This window comes from Xenia sp. Carnegie-2017, unplaced genomic scaffold (assembly GCF_021976095.1).
Source record: "Xenia sp. Carnegie-2017 unplaced genomic scaffold, XeniaSp_v1 HiC_scaffold_17, whole genome shotgun sequence".
NCBI lineage: Eukaryota > Metazoa > Cnidaria > Anthozoa > Malacalcyonacea > Xeniidae > Xenia > Xenia sp. Carnegie-2017.
This window is the reverse complement of record NW_025813479.1, coordinates 743,138-764,037: the sequence shown is the minus strand read 5'-3', so window position 1 is coordinate 764,037 and position 20,900 is coordinate 743,138. Positions and strand designations below refer to the sequence as shown.

At 35.3% G+C, this 20,900-nt stretch overlaps 5 protein-coding genes across 5 annotated transcripts in view; 1 reads left to right on the top strand and 4 right to left on the bottom strand.

Moving 5' to 3' along the window:
* Positions 1 to 20,900, top strand: part of LOC124437754 — a 56,357-nt gene that overhangs the window by 4,972 nt on the left and 30,485 nt on the right. The window contains exon 3 of the mRNA XM_046987683.1: positions 15,092 to 15,321. The gene's annotated coding sequence lies outside the window, so the exon portion shown is untranslated. The remainder of the gene's footprint in view (positions 1 to 15,091; positions 15,322 to 20,900) is intronic.
* LOC124437761 lies at positions 362 to 2,215 on the bottom strand. Its single transcript, XM_046987691.1, has 2 exons — positions 2,068 to 2,215; positions 362 to 973 (listed from the first exon to the last, which is right to left on the bottom strand). Exons 1-2 carry the CDS (start codon positions 2,132 to 2,134, stop codon positions 507 to 509), a joined length of 534 nt encoding a protein of 177 aa, XP_046843647.1. The 5' UTR covers positions 2,135 to 2,215; the 3' UTR covers positions 362 to 506.
* On the bottom strand, positions 3,243 to 5,126 carry LOC124437762. The gene is made up of 2 exons (XM_046987692.1): positions 4,970 to 5,126; positions 3,243 to 3,872 (listed from the first exon to the last, which is right to left on the bottom strand). Exons 1-2 carry the CDS (start codon positions 5,034 to 5,036, stop codon positions 3,454 to 3,456), a joined length of 486 nt encoding a protein of 161 aa, XP_046843648.1. The 5' UTR covers positions 5,037 to 5,126; the 3' UTR covers positions 3,243 to 3,453.
* On the bottom strand, positions 6,143 to 7,976 carry LOC124437763. The gene is made up of 2 exons (XM_046987693.1): positions 7,866 to 7,976; positions 6,143 to 6,775 (listed from the first exon to the last, which is right to left on the bottom strand). The coding sequence occupies exons 1-2, from the start codon at positions 7,930 to 7,932 to the stop codon at positions 6,357 to 6,359; spliced, it is 486 nt and encodes a 161-aa protein (XP_046843649.1). The 5' UTR covers positions 7,933 to 7,976; the 3' UTR covers positions 6,143 to 6,356.
* Positions 9,037 to 17,223, bottom strand: LOC124437865. The gene is made up of 8 exons (XM_046987797.1): positions 16,105 to 17,223; positions 15,660 to 15,758; positions 14,491 to 14,634; positions 12,490 to 12,645; positions 12,061 to 12,203; positions 11,940 to 12,002; positions 9,996 to 10,245; positions 9,037 to 9,596 (listed from the first exon to the last, which is right to left on the bottom strand). Exons 1-7 carry the CDS (start codon positions 17,096 to 17,098, stop codon positions 10,210 to 10,212), a joined length of 1,635 nt encoding a protein of 544 aa, XP_046843753.1. The 5' UTR covers positions 17,099 to 17,223; the 3' UTR covers positions 9,037 to 9,596; positions 9,996 to 10,209.

Sequence of the window (20,900 nt, the reverse complement as noted above, 5' to 3'; positions counted from 1 at the left end):
GCAAACTTGTCCAGATGTCGATTTCAAAGCCTTCCTCAGACACAATGAAAGTTATAGACATAAAATTTTCACTCTGTATTTTTACTTTAATTCAGAGGAGTGAGAATCTGAAAATGTCAATGGTCAAAATTAAATTGCGTTTCTGCTATGAACACATCATTGAAAATGTCAATGGTCAAAATTAAATTGCGTTTCTGCTATGAACACATCATTGAAAATGGCAATGGTCAAAATTAAATTGCGTTTCTGCTATGGACACATCATTGCTCAAAAACTCACCAGAGATTACGTTTATCGTTTAAGGCATTATAACAATCGCAACATACGAAAACTCTTTAATAAAAAATGCTCAATACATAAATGGTTGAGAAAATTCAGCTTCTAATGCAAGCTGTACTTTATTGTAAAATGAAACTAGACTAAATGCCAAAGTGTGATAAACCCTTAAATTTCTTTACACAATATGAAAAAGATTGTTTCTTTAAAGCTACGATCTTTTGCTGTAATCAAAAGGCGAAGATGAAAACTAAAATGAAAACCATACGAAGATCAAAAGACAAGATTGACGATTCTGATCTGGTAAAAGGAGGAGTTGTTGTTGAATTTGTCGTAGTTGTTCTACATGCTAGAGAACAAGGTTCTGTTGACTGTGACGACGTTCTTCCGTTTGCTTCAATAGATTTTTCTGTCAGCTTTGACGACGTTGTTCTGGTTGCTTCAATAGATTTTTCTGTTGGCTTTGTCGATGTCATTCGGGTTGGTTCAACAGCATTTTTAGACGGATTTTGTGTCGTTTTTTTGTCGATGCCGTTTAAATCATTTCCAGATCTTTCTTGAAAGGTAACGATTGGTTCAGTGAGTGTTGTTGGTCTTAAGTTATTTGCCATTCCTTTCATCGCAGGATGTCCTTCCTCACCGGTAAGAGTTCGTGTACGTGTGATTTCGCTCTTCTCGTCCTCGTATTGATCTATTTCTGTGTGTCAAATGTCGAATTTAATGGTGGTTAAGAATTATATGTTTTGTGAGAAATGCTTGGTTCCTACTAAGTCAAAGAACTCGGATTTGTTTCCAAAAGAAATCCACTCAGATAGGCTTCCTAACACGTCAACAAATATTCAGGCAACAGAGGTTGTGGAATCATGTCATTTTTCTAAAGTAAAATCTAGTATGAACATGTTTCATCATCAGTGTCCATTTTCCTCTCCACTGACTGTGTATGACATTTGACCTACTTATCTTAGAATACTGAAATAAAGAAATGTTGAAACCTGAGACATTATACTGATGAGGAAAATTCCATGGAGAAGGTCACTGTTGGTGAAACAATATGTTTACTGTTGCGATGTTTATTGTCGAAAGTGAAAGCAAAAAAGCTAATTCAATCTTGTGACCTTCATTTTATCAGTCCATATTCCTGATATTCATTATTTTGTAAGATCTACTTCACCTTCATGGATAGAATTGTTATAAATTATTTTAAGCGTAAACATTTGTTCATTGGATTATGAACTAAACCATTGTGTATTTAATATACTACATTCAGCCATAAAACATCCAAACACATTTCCAAATATACCATTTTACTGAAACAAGCATGCATAGGTCTGCAAATTTTAAAAAATCAAATAGCAATGCCTACCAAACATTTAAAATGGACTATAATTAGAAGATTCATGAAAGAAATGAACGAAATGTTATTAGAAACACAATAGATGCAAACCGTTATCTTGTAAACTCCGTTGTTTTTTTATCTTTTTGTCTTGTTTTACAGTTGTCAGTGTTTGACTTTGTTTGTACAATTCATTGAGATAAAGGCTTAATCGACTTCCGTATCATATAAGAAAGCAGAACAAAAATATCGCTAAGAAATTAACACCGAAGCTATAGCTATCAACGAATTTTACATTTCATTGATCTATACATTAATATGGCGAGAAACCTTTACTTCAACAAGTGCAAAATTCATTTGACTCAAATCTTTTATTGACGTGCTTGCGTCATATATTTAGCAATATATAACAATGCAAGATGTTCGTCTGGTCAGATTATTCTCTCTTTAAAACTTACCACGAGAAGAAGCAAGAACACAAGTCACCAACAACACAAATATTGTTATACAGGAAACAGAATTCATATTGAACAGTCTGTTTTCTTTTTCTTTGAAACTTCAATCAAAGCTTTCGGACACGATCAAGTTGAGAAAGGGTATCCAATAACCACAAAATTCCCATATTTTATAATCCCCGATGAAATTAAAACCACATTTATCGTCCGGGTAGCAAAATATCAACTTACCAAAATAATAACCAAATTGCATCGACTAAATGAACGGACTTTATAAGAGAAAAAATCTTCAAACACAAGTATACACACATATGGAGAAACCTACTTTAATGAATAAATGAATGATCTCATAAAAAGTAATGGTGGTGGAGGGTATAGCACTGAACCAAACGAAAACGAGATTTTGAAAGTGGCATATGAATCGCTGGGGGGGGGACAATCATGTGCCACGGGGAGTTCTCTGTGACGCAGACTACCTAAAATCATAATCTTGCCTCGAACCAAGATTTAGGTTTCACGTAACTCTTTAAGTGGCAAATTTTTTCAATCAAAAGTTGCTAGTCCATTCGTTTTGTAATTGTCGCAGATATGATGCACTGCCGCAGAAAGGGTTAAAGTTTGTACCTCTTTGTGATGTGCATTTTATCAAACATTACATGATCACAGTGATCAGCATTCATAAATTTCATTCAACTTAAATTAATGGTATTGCATGAAATAAAATACAACTTGTGTTGGTATTTTTATGTCGTTCTGTTCTCTTCAGTTATCCATATTGTATTATTCTGAGTGTCATAGGCAATCGTGTTCTTTGACACTGATAAATAGGAAAATTCTATATGAAACAGTTTTTACTTTTATTCGTTATGCTGTAGTTTTGTAATTTAGTGTAGCCATAAGGGATTTTCCAACTGAGGCTCTTAATCTTTCAACCCCCGCCCGCCCACTCCAACAACCCAACAGAAAAATACTTGTGCGAGCGCAAAACGAACAAATATTTTTAAAAATCGTGCAATTTGAGAGCAATATCAGGAGCGATTTGGATGTGTTCCTCCAAGGTTATGTGGTCTGTAATCATATACACATCATTCTTCTCAACTTACACAGTTTTCTAATCGTACTATCTTGGGAGAAGATGGGATTTGAATGAGTTGGTCATTAGTGAAAGAGCCTCTTGATGTTTTTGTACTGGGCTTTATTAAAGAAAAATGCTCAATACATACGTTATGTACTATGAAATGAGGAAAACTCAGCTTATTGCATCTAATTTACGCTTGCAATTCTTTAACTGTTTTAAAAAATCATAATACATTGAAGTCACACGCCGAAAAACTGTCTTCTTACTTATTACAATACTAAATCTATGAAAAGATTGTTACTTCAAATTTACTAGGCTGTAATAAAAACATGAAAGATGAAAGCAAAAATGGTAGCCACCGGTTGGTGAAACAGGAAGATGGATGTTGCACTTGCTGTTGGTCCATTACGACTTGCCGAGGGAGGATTAGGTTTAGCAGGATTTTTAAACGGATTTTGTTTCGTTTTTTTGTCGATGTCGTTTCTGTCTTTTCCAACAGATTTTGTCAGTTTCAGAAGCTTTGTTATTCCTCTGATCACATCAGATTTTTCTTGACCTGTTACGATTGGTTTAATGAGTCTGGTTCCAAAGCGATTTGCAATATCTCCAACATTTTGTCCCTGTCTTCTCAACAAATTTTCTATTCCTTTGATCGCACGAAATGTTTCTTTACCATTAAGTATTAGCGCACGAATGGTTCCGTTGTTCTCGTCTTCGTATTGATCTAATTCTGTGTATCAAATGTCAAATTTAATGGTGGTTAAGAAATGTATGTTTTGTGAGAAATCCTTGGTTCCTACCAAGTAAAAGAACTCGGATTTGTTTTCAAAAGAAATCCACTCTGAGAGGCTTCCTATCACGTCAGCAAATATTCAGGCAACAGAGGTTGTGGAATCATGTAATTTTTATAAAGTAAAATCTAGTATGAACATGTTTCATCATCAGTGTCCATTTTCCTCTCCACTGACTGTGTATGACATTTGACCTACTTATCTTAGAATACTGAAATAAAGAAATGTTGAAACCTGAGACATTATACTGATGAGGAAAATTCCATGGAGAAGGTCACTGTTGGTGAAACAATATGTTTACTGTTGCGATGTTTATTGTCGAAAGTGAAAGCAAAAAAGCTAATTCAATCTTGTGACCTTCATTTTATCAGTCCATATTCCCTGATATTCATTATTTTGTAAGATCTACTTCACCTTCATGGATAGAATTGTTATAAATTATTTTAAGCGTAAACATTTGTTCATTGGATTATGAACTAAACCATTGTGTATTTAATATACTACATTCAGCCATAAAACATCCAAACACATTTCCAAATATACCATTTTACTGAAACAAGCATGCATAGGTCTGCAAATTTTAAAAAAATCAAATAGCAATGCCTACCAAACATTTAAAATGGACTATAATTAGAAGATTCATGAAAGAAATGAACGAAATGTTATTAGAAACACAATAGATGCAAACCGTTATCTTGTAAACTCCGTTGTTTTTTTATCTTTTTGTCTTGTTTTACAGTTGTCAGTGTTTGACTTTGTTTGTACAATTCATTGAGATAAAGGCTTAATCGACTTCCGTATCATATAAGAAAGCAGAACAAAAATATCGCTAAGAAATTAACACCGAAGCTATAGCTATCAACGAATTTTACATTTCATTGATCTATACATTAATATGGCGAGAAACCTTTACTTCAACAAGTGCAAAAATTCATTTGACTCAAATCTTTTATTGACGTGCTTGCGTCATATATTTAGCAATATATAACAATGCAAGATGTTCGTCTGGTCAGATTATTCTCTCTTTAAAACTTACCACGAGAAGAAGCAAGAACACAAGTCACCAACAACACAAATATTGTTATACAGGAAACAGAATTCATATTGAACAGTCTGTTTTCTTTTTCTTTGAAACTTCAATCAAAGCTTTCGGACACGATCAAGTTGAGAAAGGGTATCCAATAACCACAAAAATTCCCATATTTTATAATCCCCGATGAAATTAAAACCACATTTATCGTCCGGGTAGCAAAATATCAACTTACCAAAATAATAACCAAATTGCATCGACTAAATGAACGGACTTTATAAGAGAAAAAATCTTCAAACACAAGTATACACACATATGGAGAAACCTACTTTAATGAATAAATGAATGATCTCATAAAAAGTAATGGTGGTGGAGGGTATAGCACTGAACCAAACGAAAACGAGATTTTTGAAAGTGGCATATGAATCGCTGGGGGGGGGACAATCATGTGCCACGGGGAGTTCTCTGTGACGCAGACTACCTAAAATCATAATCTTGCCTCGAACCAAGATTTAGGTTTCACGTAACTCTTTAAGTGGCAAATTTTTTCAATCAAAAGTTGCTAGTCCATTCGTTTTGTAATTGTCGCAGATATGATGCACTGCCGCAGAAAGGGTTAAAGTTTGTACCTCTTTGTGATGTGCATTTTATCAAACATTACATGATCACAGTGATCAGCATTCATAAATTTCATTCAACTTAAATTAATGGTATTGCATGAAATAAAATACAACTTGTGTTGGTATTTTTATGTCGTTCTGTTCTCTTCAGTTATCCATATTGTATTATTCTGAGTGTCATAGGCAATCGTGTTCTTTGACACTGATAAATAGGAAAATTCTATATGAAACAGTTTTTACTTTTATTCGTTATGCTGTAGTTTTGTAATTTAGTGTAGCCATAAGGGATTTTCCAACTGAGGCTCTTAATCTTTCAACCCCCGCCCACTCCAACAACCCAACAGAAAAATACTTGTGCGAGCGCAAAACGAACAAATATTTTTAAAAATCGTGCAATTTGAGAGCAATATCAGGAGCGATTTGGATGTGTTCCTCCAAGGTTATGTGGTCTGTAATCATATACACATCATTCTTCTCAACTTACACAGTTTTCTAATCGTACTATCTTGGGAGAAGATGGGATTTGAATGAGTTGGTCATTAGTGAAAGAGCCTCTTGATGTTTTTGTACTGGGCTTTATTAAAGAAAAATGCTCAATACATACGTTATGTACTATGAAATGAGGAAAACTCAGCTTATTGCATCTAATTTACGCTTGCAATTCTTTAACTGTTTTAAAAAATCATAATACATTGAAGTCACACGCCGAAAAAAACTGTCTTCTTACTTATTACAATACTAAATCTATGAAAAAGATTGTTACTTCAAATTTACTAGGCTGTAATAAAAACATGAAAGATGAAAGCAAAAATGGTAGCCACCGGTTGGTGAAACAGGAAGATGGATGTTGCACTTGCTGTTGGTCCATTACGACTTGCCGAGGGAGGATTAGGTTTAGCAGGATTTTTAAACGGATTTTGTTTCGTTTTTTTGTCGATGTCGTTTCTGTCTTTTCCAACAGATTTTGTCAGTTTCAGAAGCTTTGTTATTCCTCTGATCACATCAGATTTTTCTTGACCTGTTACGATTGGTTTAATGAGTCTGGTTCCAAAGCGATTTGCAATATCTCCAACATTTTGTCCCTGTCTTCTCAACAAATTTTCTATTCCTTTGATCGCACGAAATGTTTCTTTACCATTAAGTATTAGCGCACGAATGGTTCCGTTGTTCTCGTCTTCGTATTGATCTAATTCTGTGTATCAAATGTCAAATTTAATGGTGGTTAAGAAATGTATGTTTTGTGAGAAATCCTTGGTTCCTACCAAGTAAAAGAACTCGGATTTGTTTTCAAAAGAAATCCACTCTGAGAGGCTTCCTATCACGTCAGCAAATATTCAGGCAACAGAGGTTGTGGAATCATGTAATTTTTATAAAGTAAAATCTAGTATGAACATGTTTCATCATCAGTGTCCATTTTCCTCTCCACTGACTGTGTATGACATTTGACCTACTTATCATAGAATACCGAATTTAAGAAATGTTGAAACCTGACACATTATATTGATAAGGAAAATTCCATGGAGAAGGTCACTGTTGGTGAAACAATATGTTTATTGTTGCGATGTTTGTTGTCGAAAGTGAAAGCAAAAAAAGCCAATTCCATCTTGTGACCTTCATTTTATCAGTCCATATTCCCTGATATTCATTATTTTGTAAGATCTACTTTACCTTGATGGATAGAATGGTTATAAATTATTTTAAGCGTAAACATTTGTTCATTGGATTATGAACTAAACCATCGCGTATTTAATATACTACATTCAGCCAAATAACATCAAAACACATTGCCAAATATACCATTTTACTGAAACAAGCATGTATAGGTCTGCAAATTTTAAAAAATCAAATGCCTACCAAACATTTAAAATGGACTATAATTAGAAGATTCATGAAAGAAATGAACGAAATGTTATTAGAAACACAATAGATGCAAACCGTTATCTTGTAAACTCCGTTGTTTTTTATCTTTTTGTCTTGTTTTACAGTTGTCAGTGTTTGACTTTGTTTATACAATTCATTGAGATAAAGGCTTAATCGACTTCCGTATCATATAAGAAAGCAGAACAAAAATATCGCTAAGAAATTAACACCGAAGCTCTAGCTATCGACGAATTTTACATTTGATTGATTTGTACATTAATATGGCGAGAAACCTTTACTTCAACAAGTACAAAAATTCATTTGACTCAAATCTTTTATTGACGGGCTGGCGTCATATATTTAGCAATATACAACAATGCAAGATGTTCGTCTGGTCAGATTATTCTCTCTTTAAAACTTACCACGAGAAGAAGCAAGAACACAAGTCACCAACAACATAAATATTGTTGTACATGAAACAGATTTCATATTGAACAGTCTGTTTTCTTTTTCTTTGAAACTTCAATCAAATCTTTCGTACAAGTTGAGAAAAGCTTTCGATCAAGTTGAGAAAGGGTATCCAATAACCACAAAAATGCCCATATTTCGTAATCCCCAGATGAAATTAAAACCACATTTATCTTCCGGGTAGCAAAATACTAAATGAACGGACTTTATAAGAGAAAAAAGTCTTCAAACACATGTATACACAAATATGGAGAAAACCCACTTTAATGAATGAATGAATAATCTCATCAAAAGTAATGGTGGGGGGAGGGTATAGCAGTGAACCGAACGAAAACGAGATTTATGAAAGTGGCGTATGAATCTGAGGGGGGACAGTCATGTGACACGGGGAGTGCTCTGTGACGCAGACTACCTAAAATCATAATCTTGCGTCTAAACAACACCGAGATTTAGGTTTCACGTAACTCTTTAAGTGGCAAATTTTTTCAATCAAAATTTGCTAGTCCATTCGTTTCGTGATTGTTGCAGATATGATGCACTGCCGCAGAAAGGGTTAAAGTTTGTACCTTTTTGTGAAATGCATTTTATCAAACATTACCTGACCACAGTGATCAGCATTCATAAATTTCATTCAACTTAAATTAATGGTATTGCATGAAATAAAATACAACTTGTGTTAGTATTTTTATGTCTTTCTGTTCTCTTCAGTCATCCCTATTGTATCATTCTGAATGTCATAGGACAATCGTGTTCTGTGACACCAACGAATAGGAAAATTCTATAAGAAACAGTTTTTACTTTTATTCGTTATGCTGTAGTTTTGTAATTCAGTGTAGCCAAAAGGGATCTTCCAACTGAGGCTCTTAATCTTTCAACCCCAGCCCGCCCGCCCACTCCACCAACCGAACAGAAAAATACTCGTGCGAGCGCAAAACGAGCAAATTTTTTTAAAAATCGTGCAATTTAGGAGCAATATCAGGAGCGATTTGGATGTGCTCCTCCGACGTTTTGTGGTCCGTAATCATATACACATCATTCTGCTCAACTTACCCAGCTTTGTAATCTTACTATCTTTGAAGAAGATGGGATTTGAATGAGTTGAAAATTGGTGAAAGAGCCTCTTGATGTTTTTGTACTGGGCTTTATTAAAGAAAAATGCTCAATACATACGTTAACTACTATGAAATGAGGAAAACTCAGCTTATTGCATATAATTTACGCTTGCAATTCTTTAACTATTTTAAAAAATCATAATACATTGAAATCGCACGCCGAAAAAAACTGTCTTCTTACTTATTACAATACTAAATCTATGAAAAGATTGTTACTTCAAATTTACTGGGCTGTAATAAAAACATGAAAAATGAAAGCAAAAATGGTAGCCACTGGCAGGTGAAACAGGAAGATGGATGTTGCACTTGCTGTTGGTTTAAGAGGTCTTGTCGAGGGAGGATTTAGAGCATTAATGAAATTTGCATAAACTCCAACATATTCTTTTACAGATCTTGATTTGAACTTTTCAAAACAGCTTTCTCGCTTGCTATGCCAGCATCTTGCAACTTTGTCAAATTTGCTCCTTCCAACAGTTTTGTATTTTATTGATCAATTCAGCTGACGAATTTTGCCAGTAACAATCGCGGAGGATGGTCGTTTACCGATGTTGCAATCCTTATATTCATCCAACTCTAGATTATAAAAAGTTATCGCTTGTTAAGATTTCTCTTCCTGACATTTTACAATATTCACCGAATAATCAAAGGAAGGACGTGACTGAATCACGTTGCAAACAAACAAAGTTATTGAAGTGCAGTATGATACTTTGAATCAAGTTTCAACAATCGCCATTTTATGTATGTGTGATAATCAAGCTATACGAACTTTAAAGAGAAAACTTGATTTGTTTTATAGAACTCCGAATCCTTTATCTCGAAGATGACTCGAACTCTCATTTTTCATTTCTGATGGTGTTTGTCTTTTCAGCCTTCCTATCTAGGCTAACATTCCTATTTGCATGAGGACATTGTAAGAAATTTCAGCAATCAATCCTGAAGAAGCCACAACGGTGTTTTTTCTGCCAAACTTACCTGCTTTCGTTCCATTACGACAGAGAAGTTGGTAGTCACTTTGTTACCGTATTTTTATTCTGTTTCAGGACCAAATCTGCCGTCGTTTGTTTAACAAAACCAACGCGATCGTTCTTTCCTTCGGCCATACATTTGAAAGCACCCTCATAGTTTTGGTAAGGTTCAGTATTGTCTTTTCTGCATGTGCCCTTGCACAGAGAACAGAGACCTTCCTTCACTTTATCGCTGATGTTTGGGACGCTATTACTACCTGCGTTAGAGTAAAGTCACAGTTAAAAGTATGTCTACTTTATCAAAAATCTAATCCTGATAATAATACACGACCTCAATAGCTATCAACCCAGTCTCTGGCCCAGGAAATAACTAGGCAGCATTATAAGGTACAGAACGTTGTTTTTATTGAAGTTGAAAATTTTTTCTGCTAAAGATCCTTTTTTGTCTTTATAACTTATATAAAATCGTTCTAAAAATTGCAAATACCATGGTGAATGGTGAAAGTAATAAGTTAATAGTTCTTAAAAGAACTATTTTAAGCACAAGCACTAACCAATAGTTCTAAAAGAACTGTTATGAAACTATTGGGTTAGTGCTCTGTGCTAAAACAGTTCTTTTAAGAACTATGAACTTATTACTTTTACCATTCACCATGGTATTTGCAATCTTTAAAACGATTTTCAGATTTGTCACCACGACAAAGTCTCTATTTTATTACGTATATAAAACATGAACTGAGTAGGTTTCATTAAAGAAATTCGTCTGCAACTCGTGAAACGTGTCCTTGTATATTTGTGTCAACATGCTTAAGACAGGATGGATCAAAAATGATTTTCTAGAAGGATTTTCTAGAAGTTTTTATTATATTTTGATGGTTACTAGCGTCAATCGAACGTTAAATCAGTGACTCATAATCATGTACTCTGCTATGCCAGGCTGATTTCTTTTGAAATTAACATCATTTTTATAAAAAATAAGCCAGGCTATAGCACGATGTATAAGAATATGGTCCTCCTCAAATTAACGTTACATTGAGACCAGGCAATATTGGTGGCTATCTTGTCATGTCTGACTTTTGCATAATGACAAATGCTTTCGCCTGATTGCATTTAAGAACTAAAAGATGTTTACTGTGTGCACATCAGTGCATACTCAGGACCGAAGGTCGAGACGGTCGACTGATAAATTTCAAACAAATATTCAATTCTTCCTCTAACACGTATTCATGATTGATTTGCAATTTCTCTTTAATTTTGTTGTTATTCTTATAAATTATATTATTTCGTTATTCCGTAGGGATCTCTTCTCAACATCAACAAATTCATCCGTGACTTAGGCCTGGTTTTCGTAAAATCGTCTCAGTTTTATCTATCGTGTCGACTCAGGCACCAATTACATGAACCCGGGTTGACAGCCTGCCCGGGTTGGCACACCAACCTGTCTAATAATGAATTCCTATTAACGTTTATACGATAGCTGGGTCAATTGACAACCCTGGGGCACCACTCGCAAGACCCGGATCAACCTGGGTTAGCTAGGCGCTCATTTCTTCATGTAAACCCGGGTTGGCTTGTCCTTGGCTTTTTTTCGAGCGAGCCCGAGCTGAGAATTGCCGACCCTGGTTGAAAAATCAATTCTAGCCCGGATTCGTGTAAATATAACAACCTCTCACAGTTTGACTCGGGTTAAATATAAACCTGGGTCGTGTAAACTGGGCCTCAGTCCTCTGCATCTCACTGTCCAATCGTGTAGTGTAACTTAAACGACTGAGATGACTCGGACGATGATTTATAAAAAGCAGTTTTTATTGTATATCATTATACTGAAGCGACAGTAATAAGTAATTTGGTTGAGTTCATTGCTCGTCTCGTTACGTGTGAAAATGTGTCAAAAATAGTGAAGAGCATTATTTAAATGAGAAAAATTCACGAGAATGAACAATTTTCTTACCAGGTGCACAACTCTTCGCAAAGAAATCGGAGACTGATTCATACTGATTATTCTTATACGGCATCATCCCATTGTATAACATATTGCCAACGGGGATATTCCATCCGACAGTTTTCCCCACTCCGGTGTGGCACGAGTTTTTCCCCTTTAGCGTCTTGAAGTTGAATGGAGCATCTTTTTGTACGACAGCCAAGCCGTAGTATTGAATGAAAGGATCATCAACGCCATCAACTTTGTGTCCATAGACAATTTGGAGATCATCGACTATGTAATAAAAAGTTCCCTCAAGTTTACCAACATGTGAATATTGAATAACGGGGGTTTATGTGAAAACACGAAAGTGGTCTTTGGCATGATTTCCAACATAATCCAGACTTGTATATGAAACTTCAAGTAATTCACACGTATACAGTCCCTTGTGTAATCCCATCCAGACTTACATAATCTCTTGTGTGATTTAGGCTTATATAATTCCTTGTGTAATGATCTAACTTGATCACAGCGTGTCTACGAATTATCTTTTGGACAAAACGTCGAAACCATTCCTCACCTTTCGCTACCATTTCATTAGCAACAGCTAAAAATATGTCTGCGTCACCATTAACGACATCATTAAGGCAGGTGGAGTCAGGTTTTGCAGCTACGCATGTGATATTTACTCCTGAGTTTTCACAGGCATTTTTGTCTTCTACGCAAACTTTGGGTACTGAAAATTATAACAATGAATTCAATATCAAGCAATTCTTAAGATTCATACGATAAAGAATGATTCATAACGAATATTGAGATTATTTTTTCCTATCATCGAGATCTCTCGAGAGACCATGAATGAAATTGCAGCAAAGCTATTGGCAGTAGAAGGAAAAGCCCGTAAACGCAAACTAATATTTTCGCTCTTATGCCCATTTTTATCTACTCGACTTTCTACGCCTACACACAGGCAGCAGCTGTCACCTGAGCACTTGACTATGACTTGAGATTTTGGTAGAACACATTTCAAAAATACATTAAAGAAGTACTACTATGTTTGTGATTAACAATAACTATTTGTTTTATTTGTCAATTATCTCTCCTGAGTTGAGTGTTATTTCATTGTGTTTGACAAGACCTATTTTGAAAATACAAAAGCTCGACGAAATTATAATTTTCTAAGAATACCAAATTCAACAAATGTTGAAATCTGAGAGCTTTATTGACAATAAGCTATATTACATGGAATGTTAATGTTGGTGAAACAGTATATTTACCGTTGGGATGTAAGAAGTCGAAAGTGAAAGCAAGAAATCCACTTTCGTTCTGTGACTCTCATTTTGTCTGCCCATTTTTTCCAGTTTTATTAAATTATACTTTACATTGTTGCACGTAATTGTTAAAAAAAAGTTTTAGCATAAACATTTGGTAAATGAAGTATGTAGAAAACGTTACGAGCGTGCGTGAAGACATGCATACTCCTATGAAACATCACTGAAACTCGTTTTCGAATACCATTTATAGAGACAAATTCAGGCCTGCAAATTTTTAAAATACATTAGACGATACTCCTCCAACTTATACAACGGCGGACAACAATGCCTCAAGATGAAATGAGTGGAATGTCGTTAGAAACATAATCCACATATGCAAACCCTTCTCTTGCTGCGTCGCTTCTTATTCTCTATTGATATCTTACAGTTCTCACTGGTTGTAAAATACATTAAACTAAAGTCCAAGTCGACCGCATTTTGAAAGAACGCAAAACGACTAACAATCCTGCCGACTGTGAATTGCATAGTGTCAATAATGCGCCTTCAGATGACCGTACAATATTACAACATTCTCACATTTAATCAGTTTAATGACAAGGAATAAACTTATATTGCGCAAAACTCGACAAGCACGAAAATTCGCGTCTTTCTGATTTAATGAATCTCTTGTATCATGCTTGAAATTTAAGGGCGTCAGATCAAGGAAGTCTACGGTAATGACTAACAATAAAAGATGTGTTCGTCCGTGAGATTTTCTCTTTGCTAACCTTACCATGATCGCCATCGCCAAGAACGCAGGTTACCAACAGGACAGATGCAAAGATAAATGAAACAAAATTCATATTTGCGAGCTTTTGCAACAACCAAACTTTATCGATATGTTTCCTCTGAAAATGATCTATGACACTCAATATCAAGCTGAGACATTATAGCTAATAATCCCAAGATGGTATTCTTTAATTAAATCAAAACAATTCCGATGCCATGATTGGACATTGAGCCATCATCAAAACAGACACGAAAGCGAAATAAAGTCCAGCCCAAACTTCCTAAACTTACGACCGTCTCCTCTTCATTAACTATTATTACTTGTTCTTTATTTACAATATTTTATTTTGCTTCATTCGTTTTCGCATAAAATCCGCTAAAGAAGATCTGTGAAACAGATTTTAATTGTTAAGTCCACATTACTTGAAAAATACAGACATTTTTTCAATGAAACAATTACCACTATTGTCATTTCTAATTAAATATACATACAAATATATGCCGATTCATATAAGGAAAGTTTCTAGGAATTTACTTCTAGGTCTTAACGCGGCCTTTTCTTAAAACATTTTCTGTTATTTGCAAAGAAGGCGCGGTAGATTTTTTGACGTCGTTTTGTTTTCTTGATCTTACTATAGTATTTATGTAAAATCCTCCCTTGCAATATCTTGAGCCATCGTTACCTGTCGAAAGAAAATAGGAAAATGAAAGCACAGAATACTGGAAAATCACACAAAATTAGTAAAACGAATTATAAATATACGTATTTTCTCAATATTATCTCCCACCCCAAACACATTTGTGGCATTTCTTATTTTATTTTTGATTCAATCTGGATGAAATTACTGCGATGTGCTGATTATTATTTTGTATTTCTTGTAAAAATACAGGGAGGGTATGGCAGATATCATGTCGAACACCAAAAGAGCACCTTAAACCTTACAAACACAAATGTAAACAAGGGTGTTTTCTTTCTTCATGAGAGAAAAATTTCCACTTGTTCAACTATATATTTATCTAGTATGTCATTTGTGATACAAAACTATAAGTCCTCTGTTTTCAACACATGTTGACTAGTTCCCAACCTCCGTCTAAGCACAATAAACGCTCACGAATCCCTCTCTTATTGATTATTTTCAGGGGGAGGCAATGGGGGAGATGTCTGTGACGTAAGAAAGGTTTGGCAGGAATTCCAAATATGGTGGCATGGTACACGTGATGGATGACATTCAGTTACTGATTTTATGAAATGCTCTCGTTCACGAAGAGTTTTGCCGTTCATTTTTGCAACAGCTCTGTCAGAGAGTTGCTTTGAAATACCAATGAAAAGGTCAGAAAGAAAAAAGTTGAATGAAATGACGACTGCACAAGTAAGTACTTTAATACGTATGTAAGTTGTTTTCATTAGCTCCAAGTCTATGTTCTATTTGCCTCTTCATGTCACGAGGAGGCAAACTGCCTTTAGTTTTCATCAAAAGTACGAATGATATATGGTGTCTTGTCACAGGATAATGCATCAGAGATAGCTAACCCTTAAAAGTACCCCTCTCATCACTCAAAACCTACAAAACCAAGTGAAATCCATGCTTTGTAAACAAACTCAAATGCATAACATACTAGTACTCTGTTATAGCCATGTAAAGTCAAAATGATACAAACTCCATGTGCAACAAGAGATAGCAGAAGATACATAATGCTTATAAATCACCTGTGATTTTTGAATTGTTTCTTTGCGGGATTGTTATCATTGTGTCAGTTGACAGAATGCTTTCCCCACGGAAATGTCTTCCTCCTTGTTCAAGAACTACTGTAAGAGATTTATTACAAAACTCTAATAAATCCAAATGATTATTTCTATTCTGGATTGGATAATAGAAAGGCATATTGTACTTTGCTTCATGTATGTATAAAAGAAAAGTAAGCCACTAGGTTTCAACTATTCGTTGATGTAGTCTGTTTTAGCTCTGACTCAAATAAGTAGAATTCTTGTAAAAAAATAATCTTCAAGCAAGAAATTCATCTTCACGTAAGGAAGTTTAATTCATGGTTTTAAAATAAACATTTTAAAACACATACTTCCTTATCATACATACATTCTTAATATTCATAATATTGCACAGGAATTTAGAAAACATGCCTTACTATTCACTTACATTCTGGATTCCCCTCTTCTTGATGGAAGTCATCAAACAAGGACTCAAATTTAGTCTGACCTTGAGAACTGTTGATCCTTCTTCCTTCATCTCTATCCCTACACATCCCTCTTGGTTTTGGAGGCTTTCTTAGAGGTGAACTGAGAGTACTTCCGGAATATTCACCTGGTGGTATAATACTGCCATGATATATCTGTCCATATTCCCCTCTAAGCCAGGAAGGTATGGTCGAATCGTATCTTTGATGCATCATCAAGGAACGGCTCTTTCTTGGATTAACCCTAGCTGCACGAGTTTGCCATTGATTTAAAAATAAATGTCTTTTGCTATCTTTCTCGCCCCACATATTTGCAATGTTGACGGGATTCTTTCCATTCACATCAAAAACCTCAATAGAGGCCCCTCTCTCTAACATCAAGTCAATGCATTTGGAGTTTCCTTGAGAAGCAGCCATGTGCAACGCTGTACGACCCATGGATGTTTGATGATTGACATCTGCTCCAAGATTCAAAAGAACACGAACCAAATCGATTTTACTTCGATGTGCTGCAATAAATAAAGCAGTTTGCAATTTTTCTTTCGCCGTCTCAACTTTATGCTTGTAATAAGCTTTGTCCAAATTCAGCCATGATTTATCCATTGTCAATCCCAATGCCAGTAGATCATCCAAACTGCCTTTCACTACAACGTTAATTAATTTCTCCCATATTTTCCACGAGCGTAACTGAATTGTCCCACCGGAAACGATATCGTTCTCCTTCAAATCAGACGAGTCGACCAAATCTGTGTTGTCCAAGTAGTGTAGTCGTTGTAACAAATAAGGAATTCCTGCTACAAGTTCCACCTGAACCTTCAGCTCGTTTATTTTTGTGTCGGCCGAAACATTTTTTATCTCGAATCTTTCGTCCGTAGCGTCGATATTTAGATAAAGACGAAATTTAGTAGATGCTCTCGTCAACTTTTTATCGTCTTTTTTCCTCCGTTCTTTTGTCATCTTGTCGAATTATTATTTATAAAATTAGAACGTGAACGCTCTCAGTTACCACGAAATTAGAACAATTCGACAAATATTAATCGTTTGATACAAACTGATATAAATTATTTGTTTACATTCTGTCGTTGCTAGGCGATTTCCTGTCGTAACAAGTGTAAAGACCGATCAAACGAATCAACTAATCCTTTTTTTTTTCAATACGCTGTCAATCCGCCGTTACGATGGTAGACTCACGTGTCAAAAATACGAGATCAAATTACAAAATTCGAACAAATGTTCGGACATAGCATTATTTATGTAGAATAGTGGCAATAAAATGGTAAGGAGATGCTTTTGAGTTTTGGGGCATTTGTGAATCTGATTCTAGTTATACAGAACGATTATTTATAAAGGCAAAAGGTATAACAGTAAATATGAACTATTTTGCGTTAGGAAAAAGCATAACATTCGAAGGAAAGGTCGAATACTGGCATGTTGTCGGGCTAAGGACTTTTTTTGAGGATTGTTCCCGGGTCTTTACGGCCTGATTTACGAATATCCAGGACGGACTCCAGATGCATGAAGCGCAAAAAAAAACAAGCCATACAAATTTTTGCAATGCTAGTTTTATGACATGTTGGTTTCGTTGTTTTATAATCACTAATCACTATTATTATTATTGATGGATAAATCTCTCTTGAACTGGCTTTTCAGATTTATTTACAAGTTGTATACGTAAAAATGGAATTTTAAACTATAGCTATAATGAATATCATATAAATAACAGTTAAAAAAAATTCTCTGACTTGCAACTTTCATCGCTCGATGCAGCTAAAATTAAGTCTGGATATTCTTTGGTAGGGTGCTTTCTTACAACGAAATGCATACTACATGCATTTACGTAATAAATTGGACGGCTGTCTATATGCAATCAAAAGAATTCCTTTGAATACGAAAAGCGTTCTACTATATCGCAAAATTACTACAATAGAGAAGTTCTTTTCTAGATTTAATCATGAAAATATTGTAAGGTAAAAAGAAATTTACTATCCATAATGAATCAAAATTTTATAACATAAGGGTTGAAAGCTTGGTTCAATTTAGAAGATACATATTGCTTGCTTATTAAATGTCTTCTTTGTAAAATCTATTATAAAAGTTAGATAATCCATTTTTTCCATGAATCCCATGGATGCTTTTTGTTCTTGATGTGAGAGTTATATTGTATAAGGAGGCTCTCGTTCACGTAACATGTAAAAAGCGTATAAATATGCTTAGAGTTGGTGTAAATTATTTAAATAAGTCAAAAATTGCAGTATCCTTGGATGAAAAAAGATTAAATTCAAAAGCAAAAAACCCCGTTTTCGGTCCATGCTTCCCGATACCTTGTTAAGCGTAAGGCACTAGAACGCCGCATGTTAACGTTTCGGTAGGAGATTTCGGCCCCTCCACGCTATCCTACTTGGGAGATGCAATAGCAAGCTTCCGCCCATCAGACCCCGAGATCACCTGCGATAGGCTTTGCTCGGGGTACGCAGGGAGAGTGCGGTCGCGACCCGAAACGTCTGGACCCCTAAGCCACTGCATACATATCGCACCCAGCTTCCACTGCTAGTTGACATCTACTATACCTAATATTGGCTTTATATATATATACAAAAATTCAGAGGCTTACGAAAGTTGCGGTATTATTAAAGTCACTACTGCGCATGCCCAGATAATTTCTTCGTTAATTTGCGACTAAGTGAGATAATTGCCACAAATATAGTGCAAGAGCATATAGTTAGTCATTGCCTTGAATGTAAACAATTAGTCGAGTGGACTGCGCATGCTCGTGCGCATGCGCAGATGATTTCTCTATTAAATTGTTACTAAACATGCTATTTACTTCAAAATCGGGGCTAGTAGATGCAATTGGTCGTTGCCATGACCATGAACTTGGGCAGCCAATCAATTTAACTGCGCATGCTGAAGCAGACTGCGCATGCGCTGATGATTTATCCGAAAATTTGTGACTGAGCTAAATCTAAAATAAGATTTACAAATTGCCCCAAGAGCATTGTTTTCTATTTTATTGCCACTATTCTACATACATAATACTATGTCCGACCATTTGATTGTCCGAATTTTGCTGTTTGATCTTGTATTTTTGACACGTATGTTTACCGTCGGAATGTTGGATTCATGATCCTTCATCGTACATAATGATCTATTTGACACAAATTTTTTTGAATGTGGCCTTTCGAGTACAGTAAAGATAAACCTTGACGCTTGTGGCCATGTTGTGTTCCATTGTTATCAAATTATGCACAATGCACAATGACTAGACCACTTTTCTAAAGAATGCTTTATGAATTACAGGATCTACCTAACGAAACAATATTTTATATGATAATCCTTGTTTGTAAGATTTTGTGGGACACTGCAATACAACATATGTTTCATGGGTCATTAGGGTACTGGGCACGTGTATCATTGCCTAGCAGCATTTATTGATTTTCTCGGACACTGCAATACATCATATGTTTCATGGGTTCAGTTGGGTATTGGGCACGTGTATCATTGCCTAGCAGCGTCCTTGATTTTGTGGCACACTGCAATACAACATATGTTTCATGGGTCATTAGGGTACTGGGCACGTGTATCATTGCCTAGCAGCATTTATTGATTTTCTCGGACACTGCAATACATCATATGTTTCATGGGTTCAATTGAGTATTGGGCACGTGTATCATTGCCTAGCAGCGTCCTTGATTTTGAGGGACACTACAGTACAATATATGTTTCATGGGTCATTAGGGTACTGGGCACGTGTATCATTGCCTAGCATTTATTGATGACAATCATAGTCCACATGTATTTAAGATAGTTGTGAAGCTGGCTCAGTAGTTTTTTGAACAAATATTTTTACTAAAGTAAATGGCTTGAACCCGGGTATCACTGTTTGTAATGGACATCTCCATGTTATAGTTTGGGGCTCAATTGTATTGGGACACGTTTCACATTGCCTAGCAGCATTCATTGATTTTCTCGTACACTGCAAACATCATCATTCATTCATAATTCACGTGTATCATTGTATACATTACCTAGCATCATAATCACACATCATAAAAGTTACACTGAACTTTCAAGATTTTTGAACAAACATTACACTAAAACAAAATATTTTACAATAGTAAAACTTTTCAACCACATGTTTGTAAATTAAACCGTCCAGGTTGTTCTAGTCCTGAGAAGGACTGTTTTGTTGTTGTTGACTGACGTTTCGACAATTACCGGCACTTTACAAACGACTTGTTCACAATACAAAGAAACGATCAACTAAAAACATTACACTTCACACTAATTCACAATGACAATACACAATTGACACCCACACATTACAACTAAAAACATCACACCTAAATCACACATCACAACTAAAAGCATTACACTTCACACTAATTCACAATGACAATACACAATTGACACCTACACATTACAACTAAAAACATCACAACTAAAAACATTACACTTCACACTAATTCACATGACAATACACAATTGACACCCACACATTACAACTAAAAACATCACACCTAAATCACACATCACAACTAAAAGCATTACACTTCACACTAATTCACAATGACATACACATTGACACCCACACATTACAACTAAAAACATCACACCTAAATCACACATCACAACTAAAAACATTGCACTTCACACTAATTCACAATGACAATACACAATTGACACCCACACATTTCCTGACGTAAGAACCAGTTAACAAATACGGCTAACCTGACGTTTACTCCTTATTTGACTCTGAAGA